Source organism: Lycorma delicatula, chromosome 4 (genome assembly GCF_047948215.1).
Source record: "Lycorma delicatula isolate Av1 chromosome 4, ASM4794821v1, whole genome shotgun sequence".
NCBI lineage: Eukaryota > Metazoa > Arthropoda > Insecta > Hemiptera > Fulgoridae > Lycorma > Lycorma delicatula.
In genome coordinates, this window is record NC_134458.1 from 87,441,910 (window position 1) to 87,468,887 (window position 26,978).

The 26,978-nt window shown below is 24.9% G+C and overlaps 1 protein-coding gene across 9 annotated transcripts in view; it reads left to right on the forward strand.

Annotated features, from left to right (window-relative positions):
• Ssdp (Sequence-specific single-stranded DNA-binding protein) overlaps positions 1-25,825 on the forward strand; it is a 165,530-nt gene extending 139,705 nt beyond the window's left edge. For 4 of the 9 annotated variants that reach the window (XM_075363510.1, XM_075363516.1, XM_075363513.1 and 1 more), the window contains one exon: positions 23,802-25,825. In XM_075363510.1, the coding sequence (XP_075219625.1) occupies positions 23,802-23,906 (105 nt within the window). In that variant the 3' untranslated portion in view covers positions 23,907-25,825. The remainder of the gene's footprint in view (positions 1-23,801) is intronic. The other 5 variants (XM_075363509.1, XM_075363514.1, XM_075363515.1 and 2 more) reach the window with 2 other exon arrangements.
• The last annotated feature ends 1,153 nt before the right edge of the window (positions 25,826-26,978 follow it).

The following is a 26,978-nucleotide window of genomic DNA, read 5'->3' on the forward strand; positions in this document are numbered from 1 at the left end:
TTTCAAATTTATTGATATTTACAATGAAAACTGCTAATATAGCTGCTAGGTGGGTATACACCATATAAATGTTCATGTAAATATAAACAAAATTATTTGTCTCTTTATTTATCAGTTCACAAATTATTAATTTATATTACAATTGTGCCATGATAATTATTATATATATAATTTGCTTCTTTATTACTGTAAATTAGATTTTTATAATTTTTTTACTATCCTGATTCTTCTTTTTTGTGTAATTGCTCGTAGGTTAATAGTAGAGTTACTTTATTTTGATCAGTTAGATGCATAATTGTCAGTGGCAGTTATTTGTAAATGTATTTAAAAAAATTATTACAATTCTAAGTGCTATAATTATTATTGGTTGATAATTTTTTTGTCCTCTTGGTTGGACAAATACATGGAATATGTATCATTGAAGTATTTTAATTTCCAGGAAAACTTCATACCTATAAAAATGCAGTTGACTAAAATATAATTGTGTTTTTAATAATTATGTAGTGTTATTATTTTTATTATTACTACATAATTTTTGTTGATTATTTTGAAACAAATTTTTTATTATATGATAAATTATATATTGCAATGAGTAATTCATAATAAATTTATATATAATACTAAATTAATGTATTTAAATGTTGAAGTAGAATTTTATTTATTTCTTTAAAAAATTTATTGTTAGCGAATCATTAACTTACGTAATGAATGTGCCTGATTCATAGTAACTGTTCCTGTAATAAATGAATTGAAGTTTTTCTTAAAAGGGTAAGAATGGTTAATTGAAAAAATGTGTACTTGTATATTATGTATGGTTTGTTATTGAAAGCAAGTAATCCATTGTGTATAACAAAGAATAGTTGTTAAACATTATACATATTATTGTTTTTTTTATGTATTATTTTTTAGCATTTTACATTTTAAATGATTTTCATTACAAATTGCATCAGGGTTATTTTGAATTTTGATATTGTGCTATCTGTTAAATATGAATTTTACAAAAATATGTTTTAATATGATTCTAGAGGTTTGAAGTAAATTATTTAAGCTATAGCTTAAGTGCAAGTAAGATTTAAATTATTCTTTCTATTTCTAGCTATCTGCAAAGAACTCTTATTGATTAAAATAGTAATTACAGTCGTAGGTAAGTAAATTAAATGAGTGATAGGGTAAAATTTAAGGAGTGTAGTTTATATTTGTGAATTAACATGTATCAGGGTTTCAGATGCTTGCCATTAATTTTATTCGTTTCATTTATTAACTATTTTAACTACGTATTGGTTATATTTATTTCAATAAAATAGTGTTGGAAGAAAACTAAAACTACTGAACTCTGTAGTTATATTACAGTGTACTAAATTATTAGTTCTTTTCTGTTACATGATCACCAATTGTAATTGCTAAGAAATTCTAATTAATAACTGAACCAGTAATGAAGTTTCAGGGAGTTATGAAATTTTGGAGTATTTTCTTATTATAACAACAATAATAAAGTATAAGTTTTCTGTTTGCTGTGTTACTTAAAAAATTTTTCTATATTTTTTTTAAGATAAATTATTGATTGGTTTAATTAACCCTGATCAAGTCAGTGATTCAAGGAATCAAGTCAGTGAATGTTTTTTTTATCCTTGCATAATTCCTAGTACATCATATTTAGACTTTAAGAGATACATAACTTTGTTATCTGTGTGATTTTTATAAACTATTTCTTGGTAAACTGATGACAAATATTTCGCCATCATTTCATTAGTTACACAGCTTAAAAAAAATGTGAAGGGTAGCTCTCATCTCTATGATGTATATGATGATCATGTAGTTTTTTTGTTACTCTAATATTGAATCCATTTCTGGAAATTTACTGAATTAAAGTCTTAATTCTGATGCTGGTGAATTTATAGTGGAATTAATCTGAAAACAAGGAAGATTAAATTTGGTCATACTCATTACCAGCTTGGTAACTGGTTTCTAACAGTATAGTTAGTAAATGACTTCAATGAAATAGTACATTAATTATATAAAATTCTACATAGTTTACCTACAAGTTATAACTAATGATTTTTGGAGATAGTTATTAGATTTAGATTTTTTTACTAAGAAACTATTTTTTATATATGAGAAGCTTTGTTATTAAATTCTTAAAAAATAAGATCAGTGAAAGTTGTATTTATGAAATGCTATTGTAGTGTGTTTTATATGTGAGAATAATTTTAATTTTATTCAAGTAATAATAATTTCAATAAGGTAATGCACATGTGAAATTTCATTTTTATGTAGTATCTAAAAATACTATCCATGAGGTATTAAAATATTTATCCATGAAGTATTATAATTTTTGTTTTATAACAAAAATTATCAAATGCGTATCTTCCCTAACCGATAACTAATCTTCCCGTGGTCTGCCAACACTGACCGCAGATGATCTTTAACTTGAAAAATTTGTTAGAAAACAAATGATCAGTAAACTTTCAACAAGATCAAAGTTCTATTTTCTCATTTTGTTAAAAGACCCTACTGTACTGATCGGTCACTGGTAAAAATTTGGTAAATAAATATTAAAGATTATATGCTTGACTTTATTTTGCACAGAAGATTAGATTATTATCAAAATTAAGCTTGTGTAAAGTATATAAATAGTCTCATTTAAATTAATCAAACTCAAAAATTTAACAACTTTGCAGCAGCCATATTTATAAAATTACTATTTTTTTATAACTTTTGCATGACGTGGTTTAACAATGTCGTCAAATGAAGGAAAAATTTTACCACATCTAAGGAAGTAAATAGTTCACAGCAGACTGAAAACTTATCTTGTATATTGCCATACATTTCAGTAAGTTCTGAATCCCTAATTCACCATGTTGTTGGATAGAGAAAGATTCAAGGTCTGATTTTAGCCAAATTACATGAGGTAGATTGAGATTATAAATCATATATATATGATTTAAAACACTTATTTGGTTATAAAATAGTGGGTATTTTTTAATCTGTTATCTTCACAGTGCTTTCTTCTTAACATCTTGGTACTAGTATTATTCATATTTAAACTAGTATGTAATTCAAATCTTTTTAATTATTAAAATTTTGTAATATGTTTAGGAAGGAAGTTATTCATATCATAACCATATTCATACCCTTTATTTTAATACCAACAAATTTGTAGTAACAGAAAAATTGATAAGAGTTGTTATTGAAAAAGAATGTAGTTTGTAACAGAAAAGAACTCTAAAGAGTTGTTTTTTTATAATTAAGATTTTTGTTCTTGATTATATTGTATATAAGTTATTTAATAATGAGTAAATGTGTGGGTTTTTTTATTTTATTTTATTTGTTTAGATGCAGGTGTTTCTAGATGTACTATTTAGCTTTTTCTAAACAGGAAATTTTTATATTATAATTAAAAAATTATTACTTAAATAGTGCATACAAAGTAAGATATATCGAGTATTTGTTTCCTAAGTTGAAATATTTTGATATGTTTTTAGCCATAGCTTGCCATGATCTTGGTGGAAGCATATTTCTTTTTGTTAAAAGTATTTATTTTTATTCTACATTTTATAAATTGAAATACAATTTTAATATATTTTGGTTAACAGAGACCTTGAGTATTGTATTATTTATTAATTTTTTTTAAATTTATATATATTTTATGAAACAAATTCCTCTATATTAGACTGTTGTATAATGACAAGGCGTACCTTCTTAAATATTTACATTATTGCTTTTTTTATTGGTGAGCATTCATCCTTTATTAATTTTAACTCTAAAGCAGCAGGTCTTATTTATAATATTTTCAAGGGATACTTTTTAATGTAAATAGGTTAGATTTTTTTGGCAGTGTTTAATATTGCTAATCTAATTGCTTAAAAAAAAGTAAGTTATCTTGGTATTTATGTATATTTATATTTTATTTAGCTGTCAGGATTAATACATCACAGTGTTATTTACATCACAATATGATTAACACCTAAAATTATTAATTATAAAAAAAACAAAGTATTCTTTTTTTATCAGTTAATTTAGATAAGAAAAATATTCGTTTTTTGTAAGTTATCATTATAAGTGTTAGTTGGATTCTAGATGAAGTACTGGATAATTTGATGCTGAGATCATAAGGATCTAGAGGCAGTTTTCCCATAATTCCTATACGCATACAAACAGCTGTCTAATGATTGTATTCTGACTTTGTCATATTGTTGAAGAAATAAGTGATTTGGCGCTACTGAAGCAAAAATATTAAAAATGAAGACTGATGGGAGAGCTAGAAGATCTGAAAACAACGTTGTCCACTATTACTTACTGTTGTTATTTAAACAATCAGTCTACGTAGGTGTTAATTCTTGTGCTTGGAATTACTAATAGATTTATTACAGTGATAATGTAAGTTAAAATCTCAGTTTGAAGCGTCACAATGAAATGTGATTTGATTATTTTCTGTCTGTCAAAATTATTTTTATTGATTGACAGTTAAAAAAATTTACTTTTTAGCAATTATATAAATTGTTAGACTTTACTCTATAAGAATTGTATATTTTTTTCATTATCCAACATCTTAAAATATGTTTCTCTTGTGAACTTTCTACTGTGGGACAAAATGTTTCTTTTGCAATTTACTGAAAAAACAAAAGTATTTGATAATATTGTAAAAAAGTGTTCACTTTTTATAACACCGTTCCTACAGCAGAATGATGACATATATGAAATTTGGCTTTTTGAATAATTGGTTATCTGAACTGTTAAAAAGCTAATTATTGTAGGTTAAGAAGTATACACCCTAGATTTCTAGAGTAAGTAGATAGGTTCTACACAGATTAGGGATACAGATGACTTTTTAAACAAAATTTTTTACAATTTACTTTATTAAGTATAAAATTAATATAATGCCAAAATAGGATACATTTTAAAATCAATTTTGTAATTAAAGCTGTTCATGAACTTTCCATTTACTATTTGGATATGGCTGAAGAAATGTGAAAGTTTGGTAATGTTTTTGCCTGTTATATTTTTTTTATAAGTTTATTTTCTTGTGAGTCCTGTAGTCATTAGTGTATCTATGCCAGATACTGTTTAATAATTTTAAAAAAAAGTATATGTAATGTTCTGCTCTAAAATTTAAATTTTGCACTTATTTTTTTGTTTATTATAATTTAAAAAAAAAGTGTTTAAAGTTTTCTGTAAAATTTAAATTTAAGTGGTGTGATATCAATACTTGGAATAGAATTAATTATTAAAATACAATAACAAAATATTAATGGTTATGTTATAAATTTAAAAAAAAAAATAATTTTTTTTGTGTATATAATGTATTTTTGTTACACCGTCAAAGGTTCATTTTATAGAAGACCCTGTAAAGTATAGTAATTATTCAGTGATGCATATTTATGTGCTTCTTTGCTACATACTTATATATTCACTATATATATATATATATATATATATAGATTTTATTTTTAAAAGGCCTGAAAAGTTATATTGTTGCCTCACTTTTTGGTTTTACTTTGATTTTCTTAGGCAGATTTAAAGAATTTTTATGTGTATTACATCCAGACTTGTAGTATGTTAATATTTTCTAATAATGAATAGTTTTATGTTCACATATTCTATTGATGATTTATTTTGAAATTTTTTTTTAATACACATTCTTTTTTTATGTAAATTCATGCAAAAAGCCAATTACATAGACTAGACAATTAAATTTTGTATAAAGATTCTTGTATGAACATTTATTAATTTTTTTTTTTTAAGAGATCTTTTAGAATAATTTTTTAATGTGGTATAAAAATTATAATTCTATATTGTAATCAGTTTTGATTTTGTATACTTCTTTTTGACATAGAATTTTAATAATACTTTAGTATTGAATATACTGTAACAGGTAGAGAAAGACTGATTTATGGCAGATTAGTAATCAGTAAATTTTATAATGTGCCATTATTATACTTATATTTTAAACTTAATAACTATAATAATCTATATGTTATAATTTTCTTTTTTACATGGAGATCATTTTTAAATTGTGCTTTCATTCAGCAAATTTAACATAATCTCTTTAGTTTTAATTTATGTTTTGATGTTATTTCATGTGTTAATAATGTAACGCAGTGAAACCCTTCTAAGTTTATCTACTTCATCAGAATTTAAAGGATGTTTGTGATGGAGAGTTTATTAAAGCTAATAAACAAATTTCTGTATCCGATTGTTTATAGTGGCTTGCCATTATTTTTCTCTCAAAATCTGCATATGTACAACTTTAAATACATATAAGTAATGTAGAAATACATATAAGAATGTATGATTACATAAATGTAATGTAGAAAAACATGTATTTAAGTAAAGTAATGTAGTTTTATATTTAACTAAATTTTCTTTACTTTTATGAGATAAAATGGACAAATTAAGTTTTGTTGAGTATTTATCTGTATTTTGTTTACTCTGAAATAAATTTTATACATGATGATTACCCTTATCTCCACAGAATAACTTGTTTATTTATTAAATCGTATGTTTTCTGGTTGTCAACAGGAAGGAACAACCTAGTATAATTTATCGTGTACAGTATAACTAAAATTAATCTTCTGTGAATTTCATAAATCAGTAAGAAATAACGTTAACATTTAGATATAAAAATTATAATTATCCAACTGCCTTGTGTAGTGTTAAAGCATCAAAATGCTTTAAACATGGTTAAGTGTTCAGATTTAAATGATTCCCGTGTTTGACCAGGGGTTGTTAAGTGGAGGGGTTTACTGCATTATTTGTATATTACATTTGGTTTGTAAACGTCAATTGTGTGATAGCTGTATGTAACTTTTTAAATAGATTAAATCATACATAAATTAAATAAAAAAGATTATGAAAACATGTAGAAATATTTTGTCTACATTGCATTTTAATGTAAATACATTTTCAGAATATATTTGTTTTTCATGCATAATTCTTCTAATTAGTTAATAATAAGTTTAAAAGCTACTGAGTGGCTGTAGTTTTTTCCGTCCCTTTATAAGGCTGATTTTATTTAAGGAAGCGTCATCTTTATTGTAGTCTTACCTTATTAAGCAATGTTTTACATTTGTAATATTCTTGTTTACATTCTATTTTATTCTATTCTATTTACATTGGAGTATTCTTGTTCAATTACTATTAGATTTTTTTCTTAAATCATTACGGAGGGAGTTTGGAAGATATTTTTCATTTTTCTTACATTTATATTTTACTACTTAAAGCAAATGAATGGTTTTGGGGTTAAAAAGTACTTAAGGAATTTTGAAAATCCTTTTTTTTAATTTTATTTTTACTTAATTTAATTATAAATAGTAATCTTTATATAAATGTCATATTTATCTGATTATTTTATGCATATATTTTATTGGTTCCCCATTTTATTGTTGTATGATAACATACAAAATCTTTTTGTTGAAATTTTTTTAATTGTTTTGAGTAAAATTCCTTTTTGTAATTATAAATATTTTTTTATCAAAAGTTTTCTATGTCCTTATATCATAGCTTTATTGTATGTTATAATGCTATTGATGACCAGTAGTAAAGTGGCTCTATGAACAAGGATACTTTTTATCCTTGCTTACCTGGCTTGTTATATTAATTATTCTTGAGCATGGCTATGCTATTATGTCTGAATGTTTCTTATTGGGTCATCTATGACTGTTTTGCGTACAGAAATAATTTATTTACATGATGCAGTTGCAAAAAAACAAAAATAATGAAAATAAATTATCATTGTAGTTGAAGATCTCCTGTATTTTAATCAACTTAGTCACATTTTAAAAATCTTTAAATAGTAAGTTGTCATAAATACTTTTTAGAGGTTAACAACTTACATCTAATTATGAACATGGAATGATTCTTAGAAGTTACGTATACCCAGAATTTTAGAGTATGAGGACAAACTTTTTTATTGTTTATTTTCATTTAATTACTACTTTAACTGTAATCCAGATGTAATACAACCTTTTTCATTAGATAGCATTCCAGCAGGTTAGTGAAGGATGAATTCTAAAGATTTTTAGATTGTTTCAATAGCGTTGTACTTCCCTATATAAAATAAGATTTGCTGCTAATTGTGTATGCTTTGATCATTGTATAAATTTCATTTTGACATCTTAAGAATTGTTAATATATGATTGAAAATAAAAAGGTTGTGAATCTTGCATCTTAGCAAATCACTTTTTTATAAGTCTATATAGAAACATCTAAAAAATTTGTGATAAATAGACAAAAATACATTGTTGTCTATTATGTTTACTTAAGTCATATTTTATTTAACTAATTAAAAATGTCTGAAGTAAAAAGTGTGTTTGTATGTGCTAAGTACTTCTTAGATAACATATATATTTCATACATGTAAAAGTGATAATTTAGTGTTTCTGTTTCGATCTTTATAGTCAGGCATAGAAAACATTGGCAGAGCAAGGAATGGCAGATGTTTCCCAATATTGCTGAAAATCTATTAATGCTATATCTTAAATTTGTTAATATAAGACATTTTGAATTTTTTTGTGCATTTTTTCCATTAAAATTAATTATTATTCATTCAAAAACTGATTCAAATGTCACACAAAAAACATACAGTCCTGTCTCTAGGAGTCTTGAAGTACAGGTGGTAGTGAAGGGGCTGGCTGCTGTGGTGGCCTATTATTATTTTTGATTGTACAGTTCATTTTGAAGCCCTCTATGTTATTCTGTGATTTCTTGAGCTACCTGTTTACTTTGAGCTGCTTCAGGAGAAAGGTGTTAAGTCAGTTTTCTGGATATGGCAATGGTTATAAGTTTTTATCTTTCTACAGAAAATAACAATTTGGTTAATTTTTTTATAAATTCTTTTTTTGTACATTATAAATGGTTTTATAGGCCTCCATTGTATCCTGTACCCTTAGTTTCTTCTGTGAAATAGTTGTAAAGGGCTTACAGTTTTTAATGGAAGTTTGTTTGCAGCTGAACACCTCAGTGCTAGACTTTTTTTTTATCAATTATGTTTTTATTTTCAGTATCCTGGCATGCTTAGGGTTTAGGTCTAAGAAATTGTTAGCGATTCATTCATTTAATGTATTTTTAAATAATTTAAAACTTTTCATTAACTTTGTTACATTGTAATTCAGATTTTAAGCTACAATCTCTTGTATGATTTTGTATTAATTTATTTTCTTGCTAAGGTTAAGATTATGTTCAATTAAACAGTGATATTCTAAGTATTAACATTACTCATTTTTACTGCCTAATACAAAATATATTAGACCATACAGTTTGTAATATCTGTAGCTTGTAACCAAATTGAAAGTCTTTTAGCCTTTACAATATGTATTACAGTTGCTAATAGACTACTTGGAGTTAAAACAGTTTGATATTTGTGAAGAAATATATATTTATATATTTCAGTTTTGAATACTAATATTAAAAGCATTTTTGCTGTGCGTGCGCGTGTAAAATAGCTTCTTTTTTAAGTTTTATTCCTCTCTCCTTCTGCTGTGGTGATAAAAGGTCTTCAGATCATACTCAATTTATGTAATATTGTACTATGTTTCAAAACATGATACTTTGCTCAAATTTGACAATATTATGTCCTGCAATATAAGCTCATTTTGCTGTGGTGCATGATTTGGCCTCTTGCAATTCATATTGATTGCTGAAGTTCTTCCCATTTTGGGTTTACAATGTTGCTTTGCCAATGTCTCTTACCTGAGATTGCTAACATCTGTCATATGTCACCTCTATCATATTAATAAAATGGCTTAGTATATCTTGTACCCGTTTTATTGACCTATATCTATTTTTTTCTTCATATAATTATTATTATCATGTTCAGTCAGGTCATGTCATTGAAATATGCTCATAGCATTTTCTTGTTTTTGAGCTATTATCCTCTATTGCCACTTTTTCTTTAATCCCGAAGTATTTGATTATTCTGTTAAAAAGTGTTTTTTTTTCCCCAAAGAAGCTCCTGTCGATGTCTTCCTCTATATTTTCTTCTACATATCTTGCCTTGTAGAAGTTAAATGTATTTTGTCTTTATATGCGCTTATTAATATTTAATTGGTAAAGTTAGGAGTATAGCTAGTTTGAATAAGTCTGCACTTGTTTAATGGGTTAATGTGGTACATAATGTATTCTTTGAATAAAATTATTTGATTTGATTTATTTACTTTTTCCATATTTGTAATGTCTAGCTTACAAAATCTAATAGTAATCACTTGTTTTATTTTTTTGTAGATTTTTTCTGCTATTACCTTATATTCCACATTATTTTTAGAATTATTTTTTAGTATTTGCTGTTTTGTAGTGGTTTTTTGTAATTATATACATATTTTTCTTTATTTTCACAGATAGTGTTTGGTATGCTCTTAATTTATGAAATAAAAAAGCGATTTTTTTATAGCGATTTGTACTGAACTCTATTGTATTGATTTTTTTATTTTAATCCAGTTATTTATGTGTTTAAGAGAATTTTTGGAAAAAATTGTGCTTATGATAATAATTATATATGACTAGTTTTATGAATATTTTACTGAAGATGAGGTTTAAGAATGGATAGACTATATGTAATAGCAAAAGCTAATATGTTAAATAACTGCAAATGATGCATGTATGTATCATTCATTAAGAATAATCTGTATTTTAGAATAATTACAGAATCAGATTATTGAAAAATAATTGTTTTTGATTTTACAGTAGTCTGTGTGTGCATATGATGCACCCTCTCTTCCTTTCACTTGTAAAAAAGGCTCTATTCTTAAATATCATTCACCCTCTCTTCCTTTCACTTATAAAAAAGACTCTATTCTTAAATATCATTATCAGTATAAATATAATTTTTTTTTTTTTTACCTATTTACTTAAGTGATTGTTTATAAATTGTGTTTATTATATGAAATAAATGAGAAATGTGTATGTGTAGTTTCAACAGCAAACAATTTTATAATAAAAAACTAGTGATAAACTTTTTAAATTAGTACTGTTTGATGTTACAGATTAAATATTGAGACTATTTATAAAAACAACAGTATAAATTTAAAAATCAAACTAAATGATTTTGTATCTGTATCAACGTACTGAACCGTCAGTTTATTGAATTAAAAGATAAGTTTGCATTTTAAGTAATTAAGCATTATGTATAGTGTGTGTTAATAGTTTTGTCATTTTATCATTTTCAAGTTGCTTTGTACATTGTAATATTTCAGTTACATTTGCAAAATATTAAATTTCTTAGCAAAATTTTGATATAAGTATTATAAACTTAATTATGTGAATACCAACATTTTCAATCGGTTATCAAGACAATAAAAAGTTAAATTGTTAAATGTGTTAAATATGTGTTTGTGTAAAACTGCTGTCCTTTCCAAAGGATGAGATTGTATCCATTTCTGTTGTATAGTTCTATGATATCTACCTAATTTATATCTATTACTTAGCCATTAATGTTTAACACATGTATGGATTATAAAGTTATGAAATTTTGGGAAATCAGTCGTTCCAGACATTAAACTAATTAGTCGCTTAATTATCAAACTGTATTTTTCATTAATATTTCAATAATGTTTTCTTTACACTATTTGTCTCAATCTTGCGACTGTGATGTATAAAAGATCCTTTGGTTCTAGACACCAGTCAGAATTGATTTCTCAGAGTAATTATGTTCACTGTGTAGAGAGTCTCTGTGGTATGTAGAATGAAAGTTTCACTTGTAGAGCTGAGTATTACCTGGATTTCACTGTGCTTGGCATCTGATATGCTTAGCTCAGTTAATCCAAATGGAAACTGATTCACTTCTTATTTTCCGTAATAAGTATGGCACAGGATGCTTGTTGTTCGTGAAGTTGAGTATTTCATTTTATGAAATAACTTATAATTCATGTCAGATTCCCTATAATTGTTCAACAGTTATAACATGCGATATACATACATACATACTAAAAAAAATGAATAATCCTAATATAAGTATGTAATTTTTTTTTAATGCTGCAGATTGTATTGTATTATTAAAAATTTATGCTGGTTATCATTTGGAATTTCATTCATTTTCTAAATTCAATTTAAAGTTTTTTGTAATTAAATTTTATGTAAATGTTGTTGAAGATTGGATTTAATTTTTCGCCAATATAATACACAATGGCACAGTATAATGACATACGTGTTACTGATGGCAGTGAATTAATCACTGAATTAAATTCAAAATAGAGTTAAGTATTATTGGCTTCTGGATTGATAATTGAATTTGTTTAATCAGATTTGTGAAATGTTACTACTGTTTTTTAAATTACATTTGTGCTTATTAATAGAGTTCGGTTCTGTGTACTGTATTTTACTATTTTTGTGACCTATCATCACTTATGTCATTAGATTCTATCTTAACATTCTGATTTTTTTTTACGTTATTATACGTATAGTAGTTATTGTAGTCTCTTTCCTAACATTATTTAAATAAATCCTGAGACGTGTTTTATTGCATTATTGACATATTAAACACATAATCTCTTTTCTTCTGTCTGCATGTTTTTATGTCTGTGAAGTTTTTAAATTTTTATGATTATGTTTAAGACACTATTTGAAGAGATACATCTTTTATCTGTATTTAGAGAAGTGAATTTATTTTGTATGCTATAGTATTCTCACAATTATTGTTTAGTTAAATGAAGTCATATAATGAAAATACTTCTCAGACCTAATAATCCATTTTTGTTGGTGCCTTTCTCATAAGTTTCAGTTTGTTTTTAACAGTCGTCGAATATTTACAGGAAAGGATGAATTGATTTTGTTTCTATATGATTACAGCAATAATTTTATAGAAATTGTTAAAATAGTGGCAAATATTTGTCATTAACAGGCTAGCTAAATTGTACTGTACTTTTTTTTCTCTTCATAAGTTGTATGTAGAAATACTGGCATATAATGAGTAGTGAGAATTGGCGGGTTTGTTAAATGAAAGTAGTAGTTTTATGTTTAATCAATATAATGAAATTATTAATTGTAACGACATTCTTCAATGCTTAGTTTAAAATGACATGAAAATGAATAAAAAGGCTTCTAGTCAAGCAGATATGTTATTGTGGACTATAGATGGATAATGTTATATTTATAGCCGTTACTTGTTAAATGGCATGCTGAGTGTAGTAATTAATTTTTTTCACTATTGCTATTATTTTGGAATTTTAATAAGGATATTCATGTATCATTTTTAAATACTCTGTATATAATATGTATTGAAATATTGTATTTTTATTATTTTGCAGTTTTCACTATCTAGTATGTGTTTACTTTAGTATTTACAGTAAACTAGGCTGTGAGATGACTTTTATTTATTATTGCAGTGGGGGAAATGATAGTTAATTTTTATCAATAATACCTTGTTTTGAATTTGCGATAAAAATCATTAGAAAATTTTGTTTTTTTTATAAAGAACTATATTAATTTTTTTAGTATAATTTTTTACTTATGTAATATTTATTTTTTTAGCTTTAAATAATAGTGGTTTTGATTATATTCAGATAAATAAGATTATTATTTTTTATAGCTGAATAATAATAAGAATAGTGAATAATTATGATAAAATATATTATCCTGAAGCAATAACTATTTGTATTATGTAGGAAGTAAAACTTGGCTCATTGCTTAGTGCAAGTTACAATATAATTATTAATAACAAAAAAAACCATTGATTAATGATGTAACACAAAATTTGGTGGGGATCTGTGCTGGAGTGTTTGATCGCAGCATATTTATTCAAGATGCTGGCTGCTACAGATGTATGTGATGGTCACGTCTTTTCTGATCAGTTCTATTGATCCTTCCCGATTTCATGTCTTTGTCAAGTCTTTCAGTTCAGGGTTTAGTTCAATAATGCTTTAACATTTGAAGGTTTTTAATATTCTTATTCCTTCTTTTTTCATTTATACTTATAAAATTAAGAATCTTAACTATTTAAAACTTTTTTTACTGTCTGTAAAATTGTATAGCAGAAATTTAAATTTATATCTTAAAAATTGGTACATTAGTAAATGAGCTATTTAGTCGTACAATCAAACATATGAACATGAGTTGACATTAGTAGGAGGCAAATGTAGATAATGTGTCTTATGTTTTATCTACCTTGCTGTGATGTTCTGTTAAATAAAGTTTGTACAGATTTATACATTGTGAATAATTGCTTAAATTAAATTTGATCTTGAATTAATACAAATTTCAATAAAATTTAGTGAAGTGAAAAATTCCTTTAGGGTGGTGTAATCAATGAATAGTCCTTAGACTCTGAGATTTGTTGCTCGATGAGTAGATTATATAAAAAATTAATTCTTAAAGAAAACATTAATAAAACCCAAACATGTGCATTTTCTTGTTTGGTAGATTACAAGTCTTTTCATAGTAGCAATGTTACCCTTTCTTGTTAATTTGTGTATTATTGCACCTGATTTCTCAAATCACTGCTAGAATCAAAATTTGCACTCTGTAATCATTGAAAAAAAGTGTATGTAGCTTTTACTTGTCAATGATAAACTTTACAACAGTTAAGGAAAATAATTAATGTTTTATTACTAAAAGATGTTTTTTCTTATTTCTGCCGATTAGAAACCTTCAAAATAGTAATTGTTAATAGTTTCTTGGTCTATTTTTTAAGACACTTCTTTCGGTGATATTTAAAAAAAAACTCATGCTACTTTCATCAATCTCTAATACTCTGTTTTAAACAAGATAGAAATAAACACTGATTTATAGATTTATTTGATAATACTAATGTCTTCCATTAAATTTGTTGAAATTTCCAGTAAATTTGTTATTTGTTTTTCTAAGCCAGACTCTTATGCCATTTTGAAATAATGACTACAGCAATTATATTTTCATATTAGTCTTAAGGATTTTGTACAAGTTAAATAAAAAACAGTTGTAATTTATATCACTGAATTTTTTTGTTGTTGCAAGTTCAGCTATATATATTGTCTTCTTCAAATTGTAACAGTTCAGCAACATAATGAAAGTTAAGAAAAATAAATAGGTAATTTAAAAAAAAACATTTTTGTTATAAGAATTGATTGAAAAAATTCTTGGTTATTTTATCTAGTGCATTGTTTTTACTGTTAATATTAGATGTATAATTTCATTGTTAACTTAGGTTATTCAAATACATATATATCTATTCACTTCCTTGGTGTGCAATCTCTTTTTTTGTCTTAATTGAAATTTTATAACTTGTTTAGATTATGAATTACTTTACTGGACTTTTATAACTGTGTTTTTTAATTATACAGAAGCTTGTGAAAATGTTGAATTTGTGTTCTAATAAATTTCTGCTTTCTAAAAAAATATGGATGGCAATAAAATAATTTTTTATATTAGCTACTCTTTTGTTTCTATGAGAGATAATTCTCTTACAGAAACATTTATGAGACTGTTAAGAGAGCTGAGAGAATTATCTTTCAGCTTAATTCAGTTTAAATTTGTAATGTTAGTCTTCCTTAAAAAGAATTCCTTTATCCATGTATTTTTTAAATAATTTCGTTGTTATAGTGTGCCACTAGCATTTGTTATTAGGCAATTTTTTTTTTTTGCTGTTTAGGTTTTTATTATTTTTTGTACGATAGAAAATAGAATAATTCTTACTTTAATCTGAAGAGAAGAAATTTTGCAGATATCTGACTGTCTGAAAAGCTTCTTTTTACCTTACAGTTATAGTTAATAATATTTATATATAAAAAAGAAGAATATTTTGCTTGAACACTTTACATCAATTGAACAATGTTCAGTATAAATGACTAGCTTAAGACAGAGTGTGCAATTGCTAAATTTTTCAGAATATTTTAACATCTAATTCTAAAGTAGGCATGCCTTGGTTACTTGGTTTATTTGCAAATTAGAGATTTATTCTAATTAACAAAATTTATTACTGTAGATGGATTTTAATAGTGCTGTTTATTGTAAAGATCGATCCAGGCAATTGTTTTTAGATAGGATTTATCATAATGCTTCCCCTTTTTACTTTGCTTTAATAATAGTATTGGTAACAATAGTATTGTTTGCTAAAACATTGATTTTACAGCGTGTTAAATTGAAATAATTAGATTAAACTAAGATTTGCTAACTTCATAAAACCCTTATTGTTTATGTGTCATTTGGTATCATCTAGTAATTGTGTTAACTTTTTTCTTATATGCCATCTCAGTTGTTACAGATTTTCTTGATATTTTTTTATTATTTACATTAATTCTCAGCATAAAACGCTGTTTTTTTGTTGTTTTTTTTTAATGTCTGTTTTCTTCTCATAATCTTTGTAAAAATATAAAAGTATATACTTGTTTTTTTCTTTCATATATATATATATATGTCACTGGTTATTATATTTATAAGTACAGTGGAATTTCATGATATCAGTTTAGAAAATTTTGTTTCCATCCCATTTAATGTAAAAATAATATGTATATATACATATATTTAAAAAAACCAACTTAACAACCAGACACTAACAGAAAAACCTAAAAAAAAAAAAAAAAACACCAATACTTGAATTTCGTGGGTCCCACATCATCAGTCTGTACACAATTCTATAATTATATCAACAAATAACAAAAATAGATAAAAACTTAAATACTTAGATTAAAATTAGACAGAAACATCAGAACCATTAAATTTGTAATAACACAACTCTATTGCCATTACCGGAATGGTATAATAACTTTTAATTATTTTCTCTGTTGAGGGATTTAGTTTAAGGAATTTGATAAGAACGTTTCATCTTTATCACACTTAGATTGTGACATATTATGGTGTTGAAACCTGCACTCATCATAAGCAGTAGCCCAATTTTCTCTTCCTGGTGAACATGCTGTATTTGATAATAACTCAAATAAATCAACAGTCTAATCATAATCAATATTTTCCTCAAGCTTAATGTAGGAAAAAATTTTAATTTTAATCTCTCTTTTTTTTCTAGTCTGGTAGTCCATGGGTTGTGATCGATAGATTCTTATAATTTGGGGTTTATATCATATTTATATGTTAGTTTAGGCCATTTATTTTGAAATAATTTTTACAAAAATGATAGTTAAACAAATCTGCTGCTTTGTGTGACATAGTCTTATTTACATTACATATACATTTATTTACATATACATTTCATATCCATCTACCCATTTTTGTAGTTTGCATACCCATTTTGGTGTTTATTCGAGTATGTCTGAATGTCTTTGCTAATTCAAAAAGTTCAGTAGTGAGGGATAGTCCTTCAGTAGTGTTATTGTTTAATAAAACAAGGCTTAAAAAATTATTTATGTCTTACTCTAAAATTTTTGTGTAATGCATCAATAATAGTACCTTTAAGGAATGAAATCGTAAATCATTTTTGGTTAGTAGAACATGCTCTGTGGGTAAAACACACCAAGAATTCAGCAAAGAGAAGAACCGTTGTCTATGGCATGCTCTTAATCCAAAAACAAAATGTTGATCTTTTTGACAAAGTAATACATTTCATAATTTTTCTATTTTTTAACACTATCTTGTTAATAAGGAGTAAAGTTGCGCTTAAAGTCTTCTTTGAGCTAGATTTAAAAAGCAAAGATTGAGTTGAAGGTGATACACTTTTACCATGATGAATATAGTAAAATATACAAATGGTGTGAAAAACCTTATTTATTTAGAATTTATATTTCTATTGATTACAATACTGTCACCACACCAGTATTCCTTATTTTGTTTTTAAGTTTATCAGCTCTATGTTTCAGCTTAAATAATTCATAAAATATGAGTCATAATAAAGATTTCTTGCTGTAGCTAAATTATGTGATATGTGTCTAATTCAAATTTTGTTATACAGAGATGCATCTGATTTGTAGTTGTTCACTATTGGCCAGACATGATGCATCTATTAACTTGTAAGACCAACCTAGGAATTTATTCATTTATCATAAATTGTCCTTTTAATATTATTTTGTACTATAATATTTTTAATCAGCTGTGGTGATTTTTACATGTAGACTCAGTGGGTATTAATAAAATGCCACTCATCAGACATATTGGAAGACTTAAATGTGAGCCTGTAGTAGTAAAGTTCCTAAATTGTTTAATGGTATTATATTTCTCCAAGTAGTAGATTTAAATCAATTAGAATATTATCCATTTTTCTCTTTTCTGTTACTCTGTTTGGTGGTTGTTTTTTTTTTTTTATTATTTAATTAGTAGGGGTCAATTTGTTGATTTATTTGAATTTTTCAAAAGATATACATATATTAAAATTTAACAAAGATTAAACTAAATTTTTTTTATCTTAAATGGTAACATGTAAGTGGAGCTAATATTATTTTTTAATTTTCTTTAAAGGCATTGTTCATTTTATAATTTTACAAACCCAACTCAAGTAATTTAAAAATTGCATGAAAACAGCTCCAATCCATCAATATGTATGACTCCCATGTAACAAGTGAAATATATAGTTGACAGACTTTTCTACTACTGATCTGTTAATAATTTTATATTAGTTAGTAATATAATTATCTTAAACATAATATTTTTAAAATATTTGATAAACATTTTATAATGTGTTTATGATTTATTCATATCTTTGTGTGGTTGGAACTAGATTTTATTTTGGAACGGTTATTTAATTTGATTTAATCTATTTGGTTATTTAATCTACAAATCCTTTTTGTTTAATGTAATTTTTACTAAATATTTTACTATTAAATGATTAACAGAAAAACAGTTTTTTTTTGTTAATGAACAAAAAAAAACTAATAGGGAAAAGTAATAGGGAAAAGTATAATGTTATTTGATTATTTTGTCACCTTACTCAATACGCTCTAAAAATGAAGTAAAGATTTTAAAAATATTTAAGAAGGGAGAGATATCCACTGTTGGGAGAGAATGACTAGACAAATGCCTAGATATTAAAAATTATAATTTAAAATTGTTTAAAGTTGTAGTTCAGAAAATTTGGTTTGTATACTTTTGGTTATAGAGGCTTTTTCTCAACATGAGTGTAAAATGTAAATAAAATGAAATGAAATTCAAAAAAGGATTTGTTTGTTCTAGTGCCTTTAACCTTTTTATTTTAGTTCACAAATTGCACAGTTTTAATATAATGAAAGTATTGTGATCAATACCTAATAGTGAGTGATTCTTATGCAAGTGGACAGTGAACAGTAACTGTGTTACTGTTCAGCCTACATTGCGGTAGATTACAGTTAGCATTTTGATTTGTTTTTTAACAAATTAACTATGAACTTTGCCAATGATAATATTTTTATGTTAGGTAAATTTATTAGTGTACATTCGTGCACTTCATAACAAAAAATTGCCCAAAAGATATGTGATTTCTGCGTTCTAATGATTCACTTTGTGTTCAATGTATACCTATTTATTTCACCTTTACTCAAGTATATTTTTATTGAAGTTAATATTATTTTTACGGGATGGTGGGTGAAGAATGGAATTGTTAATAATGTTGAACATATAAATCTCACTTTCATAAATTTGCAGTATTCCAATTATTATTTCCATTCTTAGATAATAAAATTCTTGCTGGTTTAATTACCATTTGATCTAAGTGAAATAATTTTTTTGCTACTTCTTCCTGCAGAGATAAATTAAATCTATATTTGTTTAAAATTGAAATATTGAGCTCTTCATGAAATGAACTGTGGGATTATAAATTTGTTTATCAATGAATGTGATTATTTTAATCCTCATTTAATGTACACTGATGCCAGTAACAATACAGATAAACTTACATTTTTCTTTTTAATTATTTATTCTTTATTGTAAGTTTAAATATATTTAATCGCTATATTATTTTAATCACGAGTTAAAATAAGTTTTATAATGTCTTTCAAGATGCTTGTTTTAATTAAAATGATTAATTCATGGATAAAATGTACAATGTAAAGAAAAAAATTTAAAGATTTTTCTTAAGTTTAATGATAGTTTGGGATGGTTAGAGGAAAATATAGTATGGGAACGGTTGGTTTAAAGACATAAAGAGGCTGTCGTGTTTCTTTTAAATAGTTAACAGGGATAGACTTGAAAGACTTATGAAGTTAGAAATTAAAAATTTAGTTAAACTACTGTATTAAAACGTTTGCTGTCACTTCTTTATAGTTAATTGATCAGTGGATATTTATGGACATTAACCTATTTGATTTATTTGTTGCAAGTACGAAGTTTATATTCAAAGTGTTGCTCATTTTCTGATCAGATTCAGATTGTGTTCTTTATGTTAATATTGTATCTTTATGTTAGAGATACACAGTCGGCCCCTGACATTTATCTTCTTTCTTTGATCGTATACATGAGCATAGTGTTGTTTCCTTCAGTTTAATTGTAAATTCTGTTTTTATGGTTTCCCCTTATATGGAATATTTTGTTTTGGTTTCATTAACTACTATTCTGTGTAGAGAAAAGTTTAATCTTGAATAACACACACACACACACAACCATAATACTTATTTATATAAATATACATAAAGTCTAAGATTTAAATGGATTCGGAAACTTAAAATTAAAATGTCAACTTAATTCATGGAAGTGTTGGCAGTAAAGGTTTCTGTATACAGTTCTTTTAGCAGATTGTATTTTGAAATTACTATGTTAGATAACATAGAGTTTATTAATATAAAATTTATAATTTTTCCTTGACCATTTTTATTTGAAAGATGAAAGTTACATTGTATCCTTTATTGTATATTAATATAATTTCTTATTGTGTGTATTTCATGGTGATAAAATTGTTCATGTATTAAATTGAATAGATAAAAAATAATTTGTTTTTACCTTTTAAAGGATTAATAAATACTGATACGTAGAGTTAAAGCTTAATACAAAGGAACTTTAGTTAATGTATATCAATATAAATAGCCACTTAAAAAAAAATCTGTAACTAGTGTTTTCGACTGTTTGTTTCAATCTTCTGGTTGTTTGAAGGAAATAATTAAAAATAAATTTAAAAAATAATAAATATAAGAAATGCAACAAAGAACTATAACGTTTTTTCTATTTCTCTATAAGTATATATTTTTGAAATTATTTTCTTTATGTCTGTCAATAATGATATTTATTTAATAATCAGACTGTACTTCTGTAATAGTAATAAAAAAAAAGGTTGTCTAAAATATGTGTCACTGACACATAGGATTTTATGAATCACTTGAGAGAAAAATTGAATCCTGTTCCATATTAAACATAATTTTTTTATTGGGAGTATCAATTTATTTGTAGAAAATCTGTAGGAATAACGACAAATAATGAATTAAACATTAAAAAAAAAACTGTTTATGTATTCAAACACTAGATAAAAATTTGCTTTTAATTATAATTAAACTATAATAGTTTTTTATTCGATTTATGAAGTGTTAAAATTTCACTTCTGCGAAAACAGGTAAAAATGCGGGCTAGTTGTCAGGCTTAATTTATTGTAATTGCTACATTCTTCAAATTAATTTAAACGCCTAACAATATTACAGAAAGAACAAGGATAAACGCCTAACAATATTACAGGAAAGAACAAGAAAATTTTTTCTTCACGGGATTCATAAACTTTTAATGCAGCAGACTTTTTTTTTATGATGCGTATCAGCTTATTTTTAAATTTTATCATGAGCACTGCTTTTTGCTATTTTAATTTTAGAATTTAGTAGTTGAACTCAAAAGTATAATACTCATTGTTTAACTGATTATTCTGTTTAATTGTTTAAATCTAACTACTAATAGTAAAATGTACTTGTAGTTAAAGTTAATTGTAATATTACATTAACCCCTTACCTGTTTTAATTTGTATATGGTAAGATACATAAATAATTTCATATAAATAATAAAGAATTAATCAATGCGATTAAAAATAACCTTAACTATACAAAGTGGAAGGTGACAGGAGTTATGACCAACACAACTCGCTAAATTATGAAGTAACAGTTTTTTATTTAATATATATTTTTCAAAACAAGTAGTAAACTAAAATATTTAAAAAGATGATATAATGTTGATTCAAAAATATATGTGTGTATAAAGCTGTGGGGGAAAATAAAAATAATGAGAATGTAATACCATGGAAAAAAGCAGTAAAGGAATTTGTGCCAATGACGATTATGTCGGGAAAAAACCAGTTAAGGGGTTAAGTTTTCTTTGATTGAGTTTATTTTGTTTTTAGACTTATTTTAAGATTGTCTTAATATCTCGGCTATAAAATTTGTTGTTTTTGTTAAATATATTTTATATAATTAAAATGTTTTGAATATATCCTAATTTATTGTCATTTCTCATTAGATTACAAACATTATTGTTTATTAAGTGTTATGATTGTCATTGTATTATTTTTAATGCTGATGAATTTTTATTTTTATCCATCCCTTTACTAAAGCGACTAGATATTTTGTTTCTTTTTTTGTTCTTTTTTAAAAAAATGTATTTATTTATGTATGTGTGTATGATGTTAATATGTTTTAAATTGCTGTTACATGTTTAAACATTACTTAGATGGTTTTGTTTTTGTATTACTGATTTATGCGATTCATTCATATTGTATGTAAATATTTTTTTGTTTATTACATATATTCATGTGTAGTTTGCATTCCAGTGTAAGATGTATGATTTTGTTTGAACATGTGTATTTGTATACACTAACACGTATGAGTCGTTACGGATGGTTATGCAAGTGTGTATGTGTTAATTCTGATGTTTAGAATATGTGTTGTAGTTTACATAATTAGTTTGTTTTTTCTTTCTATTCTGACTGAAGTTCTTTTAAAGGAAATGCAAAAAAGTTAATTTTTATTTATGTTTTTGTAGTTATGTTATTTTCATAAATTATATGTTTTTATTTTTTTGCCCCTCTTTTATTTTAAAAATTTATCTTTTTAATTTCTATATGGCTGGGTAATAATAATGGTTAAGTAAATTATATTGTATTCATGTATTAAAAATTATATTTAAAAATATCTATTTGAATTTTTATGTAAACATTTTCTTCAAATATTTTTTTATTAACTGTAATATTATTTGTTGTTGCATTTCCTTGTATTTTACTATTTATTGAAACATAATTGCTCAACTTCTTTAGGCCTACAGTAACAAGTAATTCATGCTGCAGTTATTGTAAGTGCTCTTTTAATATATGTATTTATGTATATATGTATATATATATATATATATATACACATATACACACACACATATATCTAATTACATTTCTTATGTGATAGTGTCTGCATGTATTTATTTTTTATTCTTATTTTGTATAAAAAGGGGATTATTGTTTATTATTTATTTTGTTTCTCTTGTATTGTAAACTTTGTGTTTGCTTTATTATTATTATTATTATTATTATTATTATTATTTTCAGTTTTTATTTTTGAGACTATTATAGTTGAGATGTGATAATTCATATCTTGTTTTTTTATTTTGTCTTTATTTTTTTTGTCTTTTGTCCTACCCTATCCATCTCACTCACACGCTGAGAAGGGTGTATTGCATGAATATAATATGTTCTTTCTTCTTGCTGATCGGTTTTTTGTGGCTTTATTTTATTTTGTTTATCTTTTTATTATTTTATTTATTTTATTTTAAAGTTTGTCGCACAAAAAATTTATTTTATTTTTTTCTAAAGTTATTTTATTTAAACGGTTTATTTTTATCGTTTCAATTTTTTTAATTGGTTGGTTAAAATTTTTTTATTAGTTTTTCAAATTTTATTCTGAACACTCTTCTCACGAGAGTGACGTGAATGGATTAATAAATCTAAATTAATAATAGTAATGATAAATAGATTGGATAATTAATTTATAGTGTGAGAGAGAGAGAGACAAACAGATTTATCTTGCTTGCAGGACCAAACTGAATCAGCTGCCATTCTGAAAATTAAGGAAAGCATGCAAGAAGAAGCGAAGAGGTTCGAAAAAGACTCCGACCATCCCGATTATTTCATGCAATAACACCCCATCCTTTCTCCTAACACCTGTTACATCTCTTCCCGCTTAACATCCCGTCATTAAAAAAAAAAACCAAAAAAAAAAAACATAAAAAAAAAACAAAAAATCATACCACACCATACTTCTGTCAACTGTACGTACCACCGTACACTGTGTACCATAGAACCGTAATTTAATTTTTAATAACAGTCTGAGAGTGTAATTTAAAGTATTATATGTTTATTTGTTGTTATACTGGCAACAATTAAAAAAGCATCTCTATTTCTTGAAATACTTAGTATTAATTGAAATCCAAATGATGGGCTGATAGTTTTAGAACAATACTTTTATTTTTTCTAATAAGAATGTAAGTTCGTATGGGTGTATGAATGCTTGTAATTTTCTGGGGGGAAAAAACATTTTTACACTTGGTGTTATTAAAATCTGTAGTTTTAACTGAAATCACTAGCAGATAAGAAGATGGAATGTATTTTTTTATCAGTTTCATTTTTAATTACAATATTCAATTTTCTTTTTTGTGTTTCAGATACCTCAGATATGTATATTTTACCCTGTTTTAATTAATGTGATACATTATTTGTAACATGTTATCAGTGACTTAATTTCTCCTTTTGCTTTAAACACAGGTTAGGTTTTCTCATGCAATAATTTTATTACGATTTAACCAGTAAATTCATTGTTGCCTTCTTTTCTAATTTTGTGGAAGATTTTTGGAAATCTTATTGCTTTTAGTAAGCGTCCAAAATTCTTCTTCAATGTGCAAATTGTATCTTATCACCATAATTCTTTGCAAGAAGTAATAGAATTTGCACACATTAAAATTAAATGTTCCTGTGTAGCAGTTAAATGTATATTGATATTAATAACAAAAACTGCATGACAGTAATATAACTCACTAATTGAGAGGTGTCTTTCAACTCTTAAATCCTCTTCAGTCTTGATTTTTAATAATAAGATTATTAATGCTGCAATTATATCATTCGGCGTGCATCCAATCATGTCTATGGTAACATGCAGGATTTCCCTTTTTTTTAAGTAAAATGTTTTGCTGCATTTATAATAACAGTAAGTTTAAAAGCAAGACTGACAATACTGTAACTAAGGATTGAAAGATGTTTTTTTTAATTAGTGACTAGACTATTCTTCTATTATTCCATTAGGTGATTCATTTCTTAATATTAATTAATGTCGGTTATCAATAAAGTAGGTTAGATAAAAATTTATTTATATAGTAGTGGGGTTGCTATGTGATAAAATTTATGCACCTTAAAATGATGGGAGGTTAAAATAGTAAAAATAAATTGTTAAAAGAATTATGATGTATTCCTTTTTAAAATAATTATTACATTATATATTTAAATTATTTAATTTAAATATTTACTAAGTTAAATATTTGCTAATTTTATTGAAGCATTTTTTGTGTTCAGCAATTTTATTTCATAAAAGAATGTGTAGGTTTTATTAGATATTTCTTTTCAAGTTAAGTTAGTTATTGTATAATTAGGAAAATGCATTTACATATTTTTCTGAGTAAAATTGACATCTGAATTAAAATTTAGAAAAGTTGGCTAATATGAAAGTTAAAATGTAGTTGTATTAATGGCATGAGTTTTTTTCTGTGTACATGCATACATTTGAGCATGCCTGTGCTGTAAATTTTCATAGTTAATTTAAAATTATATTTTTATATATATTTTGGGGATATGAAGTTAATACAAAACATTCATTAATAATCAATTTTTTTTTTAAATTTTGATTTATTCATAATGAATGCCAATTATTTTGAACCATTTATATATTATGCTAATATTTTTGTTATTAATATATTCTATTTAATATTTCTCTATTGATTTTTCAAAATTTGTTATAATAATTAATTCTCTTTTATCTGGCGTATTAAGTTTATTCATCATTCCATCTTTGTAACACTGTATTTTTATTTACTTTTACTGTATTCAAATATATATATTTTGATGTAAATTTCAGTTTACTTATAATTTATTTAATATATTTATTCTTAAATGTTAATTGGATATAACATATTTAGTAACATATCTATTTTATGCCTATTCTTTGGGTTTCAAATTTTTTAAAAAATATCATTATTTTAGAATTAATAAAGTACAATAGTAAATAGTGACAAATAAAAGTTATCTTATTTAATTATCTTCATTCTGAATACTGTATATATATATTATATATATATATTAATTCAAATGTTTTCTATCCCAAATTCAATTAGAATCCATTATAGTTTTGTCTAATATATTCCAGTTTTAATTAATATTGAATATTTTATTTGCAATGTTTTAGATTTTTATTTACTAAAGATATTTATTGTATATAACTATATATTTATATATAGGTTCTAAATAATTTTATTGTCATAAAAAAAATTATATTCAAAACAAAAAGTTACATAATATCAGGTTGATTTTAACAGTCAGGTTACCTTTTATGCCTTCAATGCCTTCCTGCAGACTTTTTGTAAATAGCGATTTCACTTTACATAGGCTAAAATTATCTATGGTAGATAAATGTAAATTAGAAAATGTTCATATAAACATATGTAATGTAGAGGTTAAATGCAGTGCATTAACCTGTACATAAATAATCTTTTTAATAAGTAATTATTTAAATATTGTTACCTGTTTTTCTAAATTAAAATAAGTAATTGTCATTAGTATTTTTATTAGTGAACCATTGAAAAATTAATTTTATTTACGACAGTGTAGTTTATTTCAAAATACAATACTGTGCTATAAAGTAAAAGGTGTAAAGAATAAATATTAATAAAAAACATTTTAGTAAAATGATAAAAATGTCAGTAGTAAGTAAAGATGTGAGATTACAAAACACCTGTTATTAACAGGGTTTTTTGGATACATTTACTAAGATAAAGTTATTTCAGAGACTGAGATTGAAATAAATGATATATAAATCACCTTTGAATATGTACCAATGCAATTAAAACATTTTCTAAATGTTACTAGTAACCTTATTTCTTGTACATTGTGATCTTGATTTCAGAAAATTTTTATAATTAATAAAAGCTGTTGTTGAAGAATTGTGTAA